The sequence below is a fragment of the Acomys minous genome (genome assembly GCF_964271855.1).
Source record: "Acomys minous genome assembly, chromosome: 16".
Lineage (NCBI taxonomy): Eukaryota > Metazoa > Chordata > Mammalia > Rodentia > Muridae > Acomys > Acomys minous.
In genome coordinates this window covers 37,098,098-37,112,422 of record NC_140498.1, presented here as the reverse complement: position 1 = coordinate 37,112,422, position 14,325 = coordinate 37,098,098, and the positions used below count along the sequence as shown (strand labels likewise).

The 14,325-nt window shown below is 53.0% G+C and overlaps 1 protein-coding gene across 3 annotated transcripts in view; it reads left to right on the top strand.

Annotated features, from left to right (window-relative positions):
- The window catches only part of STK10 (serine/threonine kinase 10), a 91,030-nt gene that overhangs the window by 39,881 nt on the left and 36,824 nt on the right, over positions 1–14,325 (top strand). For all 3 annotated transcript variants that reach the window (XM_084763367.1, XM_084763365.1, XM_084763366.1), the window contains exons 3-4: positions 3,551–3,599; positions 4,380–4,529. In XM_084763367.1, the coding sequence (XP_084619493.1) occupies positions 3,554–3,599; positions 4,380–4,529 (196 nt within the window). In that variant the 5' untranslated portion in view covers positions 3,551–3,553. The remainder of the gene's footprint in view (positions 1–3,550; positions 3,600–4,379; positions 4,530–14,325) is intronic.

Here is a 14,325-nt window from a genome sequence, read left to right as displayed (position 1 = left end):
CCACGGTCCCGAGGTGCCACAGAAGTGTGGACAGCAGTGTGACTTCCCTGCAGGGCCCTCCAGCCAGGGACTGCTGTGTTCCTGCTGATGTTGGAGGCGGAGCTCAGGGCCGTTCTGCAGACAAGAAAACAGACTGGGGAAGAGTCCCGGTATCACAGTCTCTTACGTGGAATGTCAAAAGGGACTGTGACTCTTTGTTTTGATGATGCCTGTCAGAGAAGAGGGGCGTCTGGCCCTGTTACTGTGCACAGCATGGCAGACCCCTTCAGTCCTTGCGGTAACTCTACAAGTCGATAGTCGTCTGTGTTATAGAGACTGGCAGGTGGCTCTGGAATATTCTACCCATGGGTGGTGAGGAAGCCCCACAGAAGCTTCTGGGGGCGTTGGGAGTCAGCCTGACTGCTGGCAGACATGGCCCTGTTACTCATTTTTCTGGGTAAGAAGAAAGGACGGTGTCCGGATTTTGCTTCCTATTGCTGCTATAAAAACACCCTGATGTATCCACTTAGAGGAGAAAGGCTTACCTCAGCTCACAGTTCCAGGTTAGCCGCTGTCGTTGTGGGGAAGTTAAAGCAGCAGGGACTTGAAGCAGCTGGTCACGTGCACGCTTGGGCTCGGCTCGCCTTCTCCACTCCTCTACAGTGCAGGCAAGCCAACGGGATGGCGCTGCCCGAGGTGAGCTGGCTCTTCCCACCTCATTTAACGCAGTCAAGACAGTCCTCCGAGAGCCACCCGATCGTCCCTCATGAGACCCTCTTCCCTTGTGATTCTCATGTGATTGTGTCAAGTGATAACTAAAACCAACCATCACATATAGCTTTCATGGAGTCTCAGAAACAAACAGCTAGGCTTGATGCCACCCGCCTTTAATCCCAGCACTCAGGAGGCAGAGACAGGCAGATCTTTGTAGGTGCAAGGCCAGCCTGGTCTACGTAGTGAGTTCCAGGTCAGCCAGAGGTACGTGATGAGACCTTGTCTGAAAACAAATAGAATAAGCTAGATCCCAAGTTCCATAGAGGAGTCTGGTAGCAGCTTATATTGGCCGATCCCCAACCAGGGGCATCAACTTGGCCTTCCTGAGAGGGGTGGGGTGTGCCATCCACCTGACTCACTACGGTCCTTCATGGTGACTAGGATTTGTTCTTTCCCACCCCTGTGCTCTATGGTTCATCTTCCCAGTGATTGACAGGAACCCCCAGGCCTCTTGTGGGCCTGGTAAGGATTACAGGCAGGTGCTGTGAGGCCCAAACCGCAGTTTTCTGATGCTTAGGAGGAGAGCGAGTGGGAGAGTGGGTGGGAGAGTGGGTGAATGGAGAGTGTGTGAGTGAGTGGGTGAGTGACTGAGTTTGTGAATGAGTGGGTGGGTAAGTGTGTGGGTGAGTGGGTGAGTGAGTGTGTGGGTGTAGGTGGGTGAGTGAGTGTGTGGGTGTAGGTGAGTGAGTATGGGGGGATGAGGGTGTGGGTGGGTGAGTGAGTGGGGGGGATGAGGGTGTGAGTAAGCAGGTGGGTAAGTGAGTGAGTGAAAGAGAGAGAGATGGGTAAGTGATGGTGGTTTTTCTTCTCTGCATGCTGGTTCTACAGATGACTACTTCCGGGGGGGGGGGTGGTTATTGTCAGATTAGAGAGTAGCCCTGGGGAAGCTGAGGACAGTTTGCTGTTGATGGAAGGGCAGGGTGACCTAGCTGTCTCAGAGCCACATCCTCCCTTCCTGTGGGCGGTAGTGTGCAAGCAGACAAGTGCCCTTTCTCCATGGCAGCTTTCTTGTGGCATGTGGTGGGGCTGATGGGTCAGGACTGTCTGCTGCTCCTAAAACCTGGCACCTCTCATGTTGCCAGCCCAGATCAGAGCCCCACCTGGCAGCCTAGGACTGCAATCCAGCCTTATGGGACCTTCTGTGCCTGCGCCCAGCACGGTTCATCCCTCAGTACAGCCCAGTGATCGACCACAGCCAGGGGCAAGGACCACAGTGGTCCCTTTTAGAGCTGAGCTGAGTCCAGATGGTTGAAGGTGCCATGTGGAGATGCAGGCCTGGGGTGTGGACCTGTTGTGGCTGTCTCCAGAACATTATCTTTACATTATCCAGAAGCTTCTAGAACAGTGGCTTCACAATCTGTGACTCATGACCCTTTGGGGGTCAAATGGCCCTTTAGTGGGAGTCACCTAAGACTGTTGAAAAACATGGTATTTACATTACAGCTCATGGTAGTAGCAAAATTACAGCTATGAAGTTGCAATAATTTTGTGGTTGGGAGGCACCACAACATGAGGAACAGAATTAAAAGGTTGAAGCATTAGGAAGGTTGAGAACCACTGCCCTAGAAGGTCAGGCGCAGGATCCATCATAGCCCTGCAGTGCCTTCCACCCCTGTGTGGTAGAGCTGGTGGGGCCACCTGGGTCATGGCTGGATGCATCTTTCCTGTTGAAAGAGACCCAGCTTCTTTGTTACCCATGGTCGGTCTCTGTGTTAGGTTCCATCACAGGTACTGAAGCGGGAGCTGGAAGGTGACAAAGATGTGCTTAGAGAGCTCCCGGAGGATCAAGGATGAGAGTGCTCCAGGAGGAGCAGATGAGAGTGCTCCAGGAAGAAAGGGATGAGAGTGCTCCAGGAAGAGATCCTCTGTGCATTGTTCTTTGGTCCCTTGTACTAGCTACTGCTTGTTTTCCTCAGGCCTACCACCTGTTAGGTGTGAGGTTAGGTCTGTGGGATGGATGGATGCATGGGTGGGTGGGTGGGTGGATGGATGAATGGATGGACGGACGGATGGACAGCTGCCCTAAGGGTTAAAAAGCCCGCCTGCTCTCCAGTCTAGGATCTGCCACCAATCTATATGGCCTTGGTAGGACACACTTCATTCTGGGCCTCTGCTGTTCGTTTTAATTGAGCCCCCCACCCCACCCCTCCGCCCAGGCCCTGATGTTCTCATGGCCTGAGTCAGCTGGGGCAGGGCTGTGGCAGGTGGCCTTGGCATAGGGTTCTGAGAGGCTGCAGCCACCTTGGCTTTGGTAAGGAGGTTCTCTGAGGCTCTTGGACTTAGAGCCTAGGGAGTAGAATGGGCATAGGAAGCAGGGTTGGCTCCGGGCTGGCTGGAGGGCCATGTGGGGCTTTAGACCTGGCTGTAGAAGCCATTGCTGAAGCTGCATGTTTGGTGACAACTTGCTTTTTCTTTTTCTTTTTTTCTTTTTTTAAATATTTAATTATTTATTATTATGTATAGAGTGTTCTTTCTGCATGTACACCTGTAGGCTAGAAGAGGCCATCAGATAACATTACAGGTGGTTGTGAACTACCATGTGGTTGCTGGAAATTGAACTCAGGACCTTTGGAAGAGCAGGTGGCGCTCTTAACCACTGAACCATCTCTCCAGCCCAACTTGCTTTTTCTTGGAAAGATAAAGTGCCATGGCATTCTCCCTGGGTACCAGAGGCTCCTGTGAATGAATGTGGGGAGCAGAGGGACAGGTGGACATGTCCCCAGCAGGAGGGGCAAGTGGGACAGGCACTGGGGTGCATGGCTTGGCCAGGCTCATGGTGCTGCTTTCTTTCCTACAGATCATGATCGAGTTCTGCCCCGGGGGAGCTGTCGATGCCATCATGCTGGGTAAGTCTGTCTTAAGTCTCTGGGGACTCGGGACTTGCCCTGAGTCCTGCATCGTACTCCTTGACAGCTCTGACTAGTCCCTCCCTCCCGCTCTGCCTCCCTTCCTCTCTCCGGGTGTAGAGAGAAAGCTGACCCTGCCCGTGACAAGCACTCACCGTGCTGTGGCTGGAGCGTGTCCCCCTAAGCCCATGTGCTCAACCCTCAGATTCACCCACACAGTTTGGAGGTAGGGCTCAGGGAGGAAATAGGGTAATATGAGTTGTCAGGCAGCCCCTGTGGTGGCATTGGTGGCACGCTAGCACACTTGCTGTCTCACCATGTGGCACAGCATGAGGACCTCAAAGGTGATGCCATGCTCTTGGGACTTCCAACCTACAAAACCACGCACCCTTTCTGTACCAGTTACCACAACAAAAGGCACCAAGATGCCCTGAGTCCTGCCCACAGACGTCCTGCGTCTCAGTGGGCTAAGCTGAATTCTAACACCTTGGATCTCTAAAGTGACCTTCAGCAAGTAGCCCCTTTGAGCCTTGGTGACCACATCCGTGCACTAGGGAGGACAGCTGTGTCAGCCCCAGGGTTGCATCATGGGGCCAGGATTGGTGTCTATGCCAACAGGCTCCTGGCGATGCTCCCACTGCTGTGCTAGAGACAGTGTAGTGCAGATCTGGCAAGAGCCTGGTGCTGGTGCTGTGGTAGGGTCAGGGTATCAACCAGGAAAGGGCCTGGTGCTGGCCCAGCGAGTGCTGCGCAGTTGACAAGAGTGCTTCTCTTTTCCAGAGCTGGATCGAGGCCTCACCGAGCCCCAGATTCAGGTTGTGTGCCGCCAGATGCTGGAGGCTCTCGACTTCCTGCACAGCAAGAGGATCATCCACCGCGACCTGAAAGCCGGCAATGTGCTTATGACCCTGGAGGGGGACATCCGGTTGGGTAAGAAGGGCTTGCGGGGTAAGCAGTATCTGACTCAAGGTGTCCTGGCTACGGCTCCTGGCCTTTGCAGCAGAACGGGGTGGGGCCTAGGCCTGGTAGTGAGTGTGGGGTCCTCACTCACACAGCTACCCCTGCACAAGGTACCATCAGTGTTTCCCCTGGCCTTGGACCACATGTCATTCTAGAGCCAGGACCAGGGGACATTTGGCAGCACAGAGACAACGGGGTGAAGGCGTGGCTTGAACCATGAGTGGAGGCCAGGGATGCTGGCCAGCATCGTGTGGAATACACATAGCTCATGGTACCAGACCCTGGCCCTAGCTTCCAGGTTGGCAAACTCAAATGGGAGAGGCCCCATATGTACGCACTTTACCTGCTGAGCCACCTTGCTGCTTTCCCCCTGAATGGTTTCAGTACACTATTGGTCGAATCCACAGATACAACCCTGAGTGTGATAGAAGGTAAACCAAGTATCAGAATTAATTTTTCTTTTTTGCTTTTGTTTTTGTTTTTCAAGACAGGGTTTCCCTGTGTAGCCTTGGCTGTCCTGGACTCACTTTTGTGAACCAGGCTGGCCTCAAACTCATAGAGATCCACCCGCCTCTGCCTCCCTGAGTGATGAGATTAAAGGCATGTGTCACTATACCCAGCTCAGAATTGATTTTTTGAGAGTGAGGCACGGGTTCAAGACAGGGTTTCTCTGGCGGTCCTGCTCTGTAGACCAGGCCAGCCTTGAACTCACAAAGCTCTACCTGCCTCTGCCTCCCGAGTGCTGTGATTAAAGGCGTGCGCCACCTTTTCTTTGTAAGATTGTAGCTAAATGTCACATGTGTGCCCGCTGCTTCCACTGTTCCCCATTGTCATTCTCCAGAGGTGTGGCTCTGAGCGCCCCTGGCCCCTCATCTTCCCTTCAGCACCGCTGACTAATGTGCCTGTAATTCCGCCATGTGATGGGTAGCACATGCTTATCATACAGTCCGCCAGCACAGGAGGGGTGGGGGGTGGGGAGAGCCTGGAAGTACCTCCGACTTCTTTTTTTTGTTTTTTCGAGACAGGGTCTCTCTGTGTAGACCAGGCTGGCTTCGAATTCACAGTGACCCACCAGCCTCTGCCTCCCGAGTGCTGGGATTAAACGCTTGCGCCACCACGCCCGGCACTTTTGACTTCTTTATGTGGACATATCTACCATGTTGGTCCAGGGTGCCTGGCAACGCTTCTGTGTGCATCCTGGTGGCTGCTGGGTGCAGGTGGGCGGAGAGAGCTCATGCAGTAGGGAGTGGCACCCTGGTTCTGGCTCATGTGATAGCATTCGGCTCCACTGCCCAGGAATGTCCGATACTAGCTCCTTGCTCCATTCCCCTCTCTCAGCCTCGTCCTTCCAGGATAGACGTGTCAGCCTTTTCACTTTCCCTAGTGAGGGTCTTGGTGTTTCAGGGATACATAAGCTGTGCCATGGGGCCCCCATGAGAACTGTGGGTGGAGGCAGAAAGGGCGCAGTCAGCGGAGGTGTGCTCTGCAGCATTTGGCAGAGGGCTCAGAGAGGACCCACAGCTAGCAAGAATAGAGCCAGGGGCTCCCCCTGACTTGGGATTGTTTGAGGCCTCTCTCATTGCCCCCGTATCTTTGTACAACTCAGAGCTTCCTGGAAGAATTGCTTGTCTGTTCTTTCTCCCTGGCAAGGGTGTGGGGGATGACATCTGCACACATACTATGTGAGAGAATAGGTGAGCTGCAAAGCATGGCAGCCAGACTCCACAAGCCTGGTTCAAGTCCTGCCTCCGCCACTTCCACTGCGTGGTCCAAAGATGAGTGTTAATGGTTCAGACCCCGGCTCTTATCAGCAGAGAGGGTATAACAGTGGATCCTTCTGGAAGGGTTATGGTGACTGAAGGGGTAAAATGACAGCAGTGTCACATTGGGCAGATGCTGGGCACCTGTTCCTGCCTTGTGATGAGTACTTGCCGCTGTCTCGGGTTTCCGGCCTCTGAGGTTCCTCTGTTGTCAAGTCTGGCTTGGCTCCAGCTGCGCCATTCTGTACTGACAGTTGGATTGTGTTTGTTCAGAAAGAGAATCTGCAGCCTTAGGACGTTGGGATATTGTCAGGGTGTGGCCTCTGGAACAAGAGGATCTCTCTATGTTGTCCCATCAGAGTTGGGTCACCTACCCCTTTTGAGCCTGGCTTTCCACACTCAAAGTGCTGCCTCATGGACTGGGGGTGGGGGTGGGGGTCGCTTCATGAAGCTTTTCGCCCTGTCAGCCCACACAGCTGAGAGGGCCAGCAAACATGGCGGGCTGCTAAGAGATGAGCGCCTCCACTCTCCAAACCCCTGCAGGCCTCACCCAGTGAATGAAAAGGAGGACACTGAAGTACGGAGAGGATTTTTATTGAAGATACAAGGGAGGGACGCAGGTCCAGGGAGGAGTCCAGACTGAGCGTGGCCAGCAGGCTAAACCAGATCGGTACAGGAGCCAGGGGAGAGACGTCAAGAATTGTGTAGGGACCAGGCAAGGGGAGGGAAGCCGAAGCGTAGCCCCTGGGAGAGAGAGGTTTAGCGTAGCCCCAGGGTCCTGGGAGGAACTACGGCTTGTTTGAGATCTGACATCCGGGCACTCCTTGTGGGACCTGAGGCAAATGCTACAACTTCCATGGTCTTTCAAGGGCCAGGCTGAGGTGCCAGCCAGTGGTCCAGCAGTTCAGACGCCCAGCGTGAGCAAGTCCGGAACAGTCATGTCCGCATTGTCATTGCTCAGTCGGTCCGGTTACCTAGGGATCCCGACTCAAAGGCCCTTTGCCGCGCTGGGGGCCTGGCTAGTGGCTCAGCAGGGAGCCAGTCACCTGCCTCTCACCCCCATCTTCACTTCAACCTGGCACCCCTGACTCCTGCTCTAGCAGAATAGGTCTGGGGTCTTAACCAAGACCCCCAGGGGCTGCCTGGAACCCCGGGTAGCACCAAACCTTCTGTGGAGTAGGTTCTTCCTAGACACACACCCTTCAGCAAAGCGTCATTTATGAATTAGGCAGTGGACGTCGGCAACAGGGAGGAATGACAGCAGGAGTTATCTCAGGGTCATTGTACTAAAGGGTACATGAATGCAGTCTGTCTTAGTTATGGTTGTCATTGCTCTGATGAAACACCAGGACCAAAGCAATCGGGGAAGGAAAGGGTTTATTTGGCTTAAACTTCCACGTCACTGTTCATCACAGAAGGAAGTCAGGACAGAAACTCAAACAGGGCAGGAAGCTGGAGGCAGGAGCTGATGCAGAGGCCATGGAGGATGCTGCTGACTGGCTTGTTCCTCATGGCTCGATCAGCCCGCTTTATTATAGAACCCAGGACACTTGTGCAGGGATGGCCCCACCCACAATGGGCTGGGCCTGCTTCATTAATCACTAATTAGGAAATGCCCTACAAGCCAGGCATGGTGGCACACTCAGGATGACAGAGACAGGCAGATTTCTGTGAGTTCGAGGCTAACCTGGTCTATAAAGTGAGTCCAGCATAGCCAAGGCTGCATAGAGAAACTCTGTCTACCAACAAACAAACAAAAAACCCAACAACAACAACAAAAGAAATTGCCCTACACTGAGGTCTTTTTTCCTCCCCCATAACTTTTTATTGATTCTTTGTGTCACATCATCAAGCACCTCAGTCCCACTCACCTCCTCTATCCGCCCTCCCCCCTTGCAGCCTCCCCGCCCCTGCGCAAACAGGAATAAACAAGACAAAACGCATGATAGAAAACATCGTGGAAACCAGTACTTCCCACAGTACATCCCTCCATCCACACGATTTCACCTGCAAATGTTCATTGCAATGAGTCTGGCTGGAGACCGCTGGCTTCTGTGACAGCATCAGTGTTGGGTCCTCACGGGGACTCCTCCCGGTTATCCTGTGTCATGGAGATCCTGCAGCTCTGGGACAGCAGGACCAGCCCTTCCACGTTTCCCACCCTTTCACAGACAATGTAGATTCTGGGTCTGGGCCTGGTTGGTAGCTGAGCTGGTCAGCCCACGGGCTGTCTTTACTTGCACCACCAGGCCGAGCTCTCCAGCACTGCGCTTGCTAGGCCACCCAGTGCTGCCATCACCATCAGCAGAAGGCAGGGTCAGCTCTCCCTCTCTCATGCCCTTGGGGGCAGGCTCTCCTGACTGCCGAAGGGGGCAAGAGGCGAGCAGAGGGAAGGCATCCTCACCCTTGCACCCACTCCATCTGAGGGCAGATGTGGGGGAGGGGGGCAGCTTTCCCTAGCTCACGCCCACTGGGCCTACTTACTTGGGCCTGCTCGCCTACACCACCACCCCATCCCCCACCCCACTAGCGGTGGCTCTTCTGTGCTGTCCAGCTGAGGCACAGGGCCAGCTCTCCTGAAGGCCACATGTGGTGAGGGCAAGCGGGTGGAGGCCATCACTCCCACACCCAGGCCCAATGAGTTCTTACGGTGGCATTTTCTCAATAGAGGTTCCCTCCTTTCAGATAGCTCTAGCTTGTGTCAAGTTGCCATAAAACCAGCCAGCCTGACTCTTTCTCTATTTGTTTTTGTTTGTTTTTCAAGACAGAGTTTCTCTGTGTAGCCCTTGCTGTCCTGTACTCGCTTTGTAGACTAGGCTGGTCTCGAACTCACAGTGATCCACCTGCCTCTATCTCCAGAGTGCTGGGATTAAAGGCATGGGCCACCATGCCCGGCCTCTCTCTCTTGACTCTTAAAGAGCTAGGTTGATAATGTTTTGCTGACAAACTAAAACCACAAAAAGCTGAGCTGCAATTAAGTAGGTACGGTGGCAGCTGCACTGTCGGCCACTGTTGAATACCTGGTAGCTTCTTCATCCTCCAAGGTCACTGGCTGCATTTTACAGAGGGGGATTTTGTGGCCTCTTTGGGGAACACGTAAGCCCATCTCCTGTGTGTGAAGTCAGTGAGCTCTTGTCTCCTGGAGCCAAAATGAGAAAAAGAGGCAGCCAGGGGTACGCGGTTGGTTAGAGCCACACAGAGTCCTGCTAGGCCTTCCTGGCCTCCCTGCCTTTCTACGTGTCCCACCAGCACCTATACAATAAGCTAGACACTGTTGGAGGTCGTGGTGTCGGTAATGCTAGTGAAAGGCTCTGATTGGCCCAGCCTGGCACTCTGCCCCACCTCCCCAAGGAGTGGGTGCTGTGATTGGCCCTGCTTGTAGTCAGTCTCTGGCATGGAGGGAGGGGCAGGGGAGCGCAATGGTTGGCAAGATGGCCTTTCCAGAGGAAGAGAGGACCCTGCCTGCCCCAGAAACAGATCATTGTTCTCAGCCTGTAAGACAATGTGAGAATGAGGGGGCAGAGCAGGAAGCAAGCTCAGGAGACTGCTTCTGCAGTTGAGATTTGGGGTGATGTGGGGAGAAGAGAGGCCAACAAAACAAAACAAAACAAAACAAAACAAAAAAAAGTCCGCAATAAGCTGGAGCTGATAGGGAGTGCGTGAGCAAACAGGCTTTGTTAAGAGGCTATATATAGTTGCTCCCAAACAGACAGACATTAAATAGAAAGCTTTGCCATGGTGGAATAGTCCTGCTGGTTTCTTGTCTGGATAAAACGGGTGTGTAACAGGTGAGGAAACTGAGGCCTAGAGGAACGAAGCAGTGTGTCAATGATCACATTAGCATCCTGTCATCTCCCTTCCTGGTACTGTCGCTGCCGTGACACCTCTCCCCCTCAGAGGGCAAATTCATCCTATAATTAGGAAAAGCATCCTGCTAATGAGTCTAGCTGGGCCACTGACTGCTGCAACCTTATCATCCGGGATCCTGAGGAAGGTGACGTGGGAGCCCTGGGCCGACAGGAGCTTCCAATCTCCTTTTCCCACCCCTGGTCCAGCAGGGCACAACCTTTTCTAAGCCTGCTTCCCTGTGGTCCCATGAGGAGCCTGGCTACTGCCATAGGGTTTTTGGATGGGACAGTTTTCACCATGCCTTGTGTCAGGAGCCCTCGGGCTATAGGTGACTGTGCCAGGTTGTCATGGGGCCACCCCCTCCCCCACCCCCACCCCACACCTAATTCTCTCCGTACTCCTGGCTTCTGAGGGGAAAGTGTTGGGTCTTGTGCCTGGGTTGATCACCTGGGGTCAAAGGAACAGAGCTTCTTGTGAATCTTCAAACATTTCCAGTTGACTGTTTTCCTGTGCGCACATGAAATGGTTTTGTCCTCAAGAGAAGATACTTATACATGTATAAAAAAGTACTTCAAGTCTTTGGGACTAATGGCTCTTGCCTTTAATCCCAACTAGAGTTAAAAGCTAGTCTGGTCTACATAGCAAATTACCGGCCAGCCAGGGCCATATCGTGAGGTCTCTAAGAAAGAGATGGAGACTGGGCAGGGGAGGTGGGGCATACTCATGGGGAGGTGGTGTACACTCATGGGGAGGGGAGGTGGGGCACACTCGTGGGGGAGGTGGGGCACACTCGTGGGGGAGGTGGGGCACACTCGTGGGGGAGGTGGTGTACACTCATGGGGAGGGGAGGTGGGGCACACTCGTGGGGAGGTGGTGCACACTTATGGGGAGGGGAGGTGGGGCACACTTATGGGGAGGGGAGGTGGTGCACACTTATGGGGGAGATGGGGCACACTCATGGGGGAGGTGGGGCACACTCATGGGGGAGGTGGGGCACACTTATGGGGAGGGGAGGTGGGGCACACTTATGGGGAGGGGAGGTGGGGCACACTTATGGGGAGGGAGGTGGGGCACACTCATGGGGGAGGTGGGGCACACTCATGGGGAGGGGAGGTGGTGCACACTCATGGGGAGGTGGGGCACACTCATGGGGAGGTGGTGCACACTCATGGGGAGGTAGGGCACACTCATGATCCGCAAGGTATTCATCATGACACCTTCAGTAGTGAAGTCAGAAGTGACCCAAGTGTGAACAGGGGACGTTAATACCTACGTAGTTTTGTTCAGTTTTATATTGGTGTAGACCTGGGACTCAAGCCCAGGGCACGCTAAGCATAGCATGCTGGCAGAGGGAAGCACTTTCGCTAGCATCTCTTGCCCCTAGACTATCTTTTTAAATATTTTTAACTGAAACACAAGAACTACACACATTTAGGGCGTGCCGGGTAACAGTGATCAGTGTGACTGTTGTGGCCATCACCTCAGCTGCCCACTGTTTCTTTTTTTTTTTTCTCCTTTATTAATTTATTCTTGTTACATCTCAATGGTTATCACTGTTTCTTAAAGAACATTTAAAAGTGGTTGATTTCTTCCCCCACCCCCACCACCTCACCCCTCCAGACAGGGTCTTTCTGTGTGGCCTTGGCTGTCCTGGACTCACTCTATAGACCAGGCTGGCTTCAAACTCACAGAGATCTGCCTGCCTCTGCCTCCCGAGTGCTGGGATTACAGGCGTGTGCCACCAGCCCTGCTAATTGATTTCTGAGTCAGTCAGTTGTTGGCAGCTGTAGTCCTTAAAACATTATCGGCTCCACTGTGTACCCATCTTCACAGTTCCTCCCTCTGGCGTACCCCACCCCACCCTGGCTCCCTCTACGCACCATCCTCCCTCCCAGCTCCTCTTCACGTACCCTCCTACTGGGAGATCCTCAGTTAAGTGGGACCACGGTGACTTCATCTTTCTGTGCCTGACAGAATGCTGCCATCTGCTTTTAAAAATCCAACAGTATCCGCCGTTTCCCCATATCCTCAAGTGTTGCTCACAGGCATCGTTACTTCATACACAGGCAAGGCAGGCTACCGGTGACAGCGCTGGACTGGATATTAAGTGTGTCGCATCATGTTTCCAGCCAGCCATTTCAGGAGGAGCGTGCCGGCTCCGGGAGCCTCCTGTGGGGAGTTCCTGGGCCGTGGGGTCTCGTGTAGCTCACACTGCGTTGGCTCCTTTCTTCCTGCTCCCAGCATGTGCACCCCCAGCATTTTTCGAAGTCCCCCTTCACCACATCCTGTGTTTTACATAAGAGGAAACAGTAGCACTGCTATTTTCTAAAGCGTGAAAACAGTGCATTCCGTCAACAATGTCTTCAAGGATCAAATTGTGAAAAGAACAAGACTAAATAGATGAAGGACCTCTGTACCCTGCCCCCACCCAGACCCCCCATCTATGAGTTTGGGTGCCGCTGAGTACACGTAATATACAGATGTCATTCTTTAAATGCATCTGGGATCATGCTGTGTGTGTTCTATGTCTCAGAGCGTTACAGGTTAACTTCTGGTCGGGTATATGCAGCTGCAGCTGCGTGTCTTCTTTACGGCTACATGTTATTACATAGCCGAGGAGCCACATGACTTAACCAAGCTCCAGCTGTGAGTTCACTTGCTTCCAGTTTGTCCGTCTCCCGAGTGATGCCTCCAGAAGCATCTGTCTGTATTCTAAGTGTCTGTGGACAGCTATAGCCAGAACCAGGGGTTGCTGCCCCCAGCATACAGCGAGGCCGGGAAGGCGGCTTGCTGGCCCAGGCACCTGTTGCCTAGCCTGGTGATGCCAGATCTGTCCCCAGGCCTTACACGGTGGAAGGAGAGAACGGACTCCTGCAAGTTTGTCCTCTGACCCCCACACGCACACCATGACACCTGCCCTTCCCCATACAGAGGCCAAAATAATAAAATGTAATAAAGAATTGGGGCAGGAGAGATGGCTCGGTGGTTGAGAACAAACACTGCTTTTCCACAGGACCTAGTTCTGTCCCCGGCACCCCCACGTCGGCTCACAAACACCTGTAACTCCACTTCCAGGGGACCCTCTTCTCACTCCACAGGCACCAGGCATGCAGGGGTGCACATACATACATGCAAGACAACATACATGAACATACATGTGAAATAAAATTAAAAAGCCACACATCTAGTAGTCCCTGCTTATACATATGTGACACAATCCAAGGCCCACATGGGGGCTTGACGGTATGGGTGGCTCAGAACCCTCTACATAATATGTTTTTCCTACCCATACATACCAGTGGCAAATTTGGTTTATAATAGAGGTGTAAGAAATTAACAATAATATTTAGTGGTTAAATAGAACTATAATTATGTACTATAATGGATGTTATTTAAGACTAACAACTTACTTCTAAAAGTCCCAAGTAATAGTTCCAGACTGGGGTGGATAGCAGGTAACCAAAACCATGGAAAGCCAGGCCGTGGAGTGCGGGACAATGCTGCATGAGTAAAGACTTTTCAACAAAGTCTATGTGCTCCATTAGTTGTGATTATGTTCCCTTAGCAGTGACTGTGCTCCCTTAGCTGTGGCTGTGCTCTCTTAACAGTGACTGTGCTCCCTTAGCTGTGGCTGTGCTCCATTAGCTGAGACTGTGCTCCCTTAGCTGAGGCTGTGCTCTTTTAGAAGTGACTGTGCTCCCTTAGCTGTGACTGTGCTTCCTTAGCTGTGACTGTGCTCCCTTAGCTGTGACTGTGCTCCCTTAGCTGAGGCTGTGCTCTTTTAGAAGTGACTGTGCTCCCTTAGCTGTGACTGTGCTTCCTTAGCTGTGACTGTACTCCCTTAGCTGTGACTGTGCTCCCTTAGCTGTGACTGTGTTCCCTTAGTTGCGAGTGTGCTCCCTTAGCAGTGACTGTCCTCCCTTAGCTGTGACTGTGTTCCCTTAGTTGCGAGTGTGCTCCCTTAGCTGTGACTATGAGAATGTTCCCTCAACAAGCTTGTTGGGTGCCTTGCTGCAGGAGTGTTGTCAGGGCTAGAGCTGTGGGCCGGGAAAAAGGTGTCTCTATAGAAGTTCCAGTCTAGCATAGGGAGTCTCTTGCCCCTGCCTCCCTGTTTCTAACGTATTCTAAAACGGAGAAAGAGAATCATGCTTTTATGA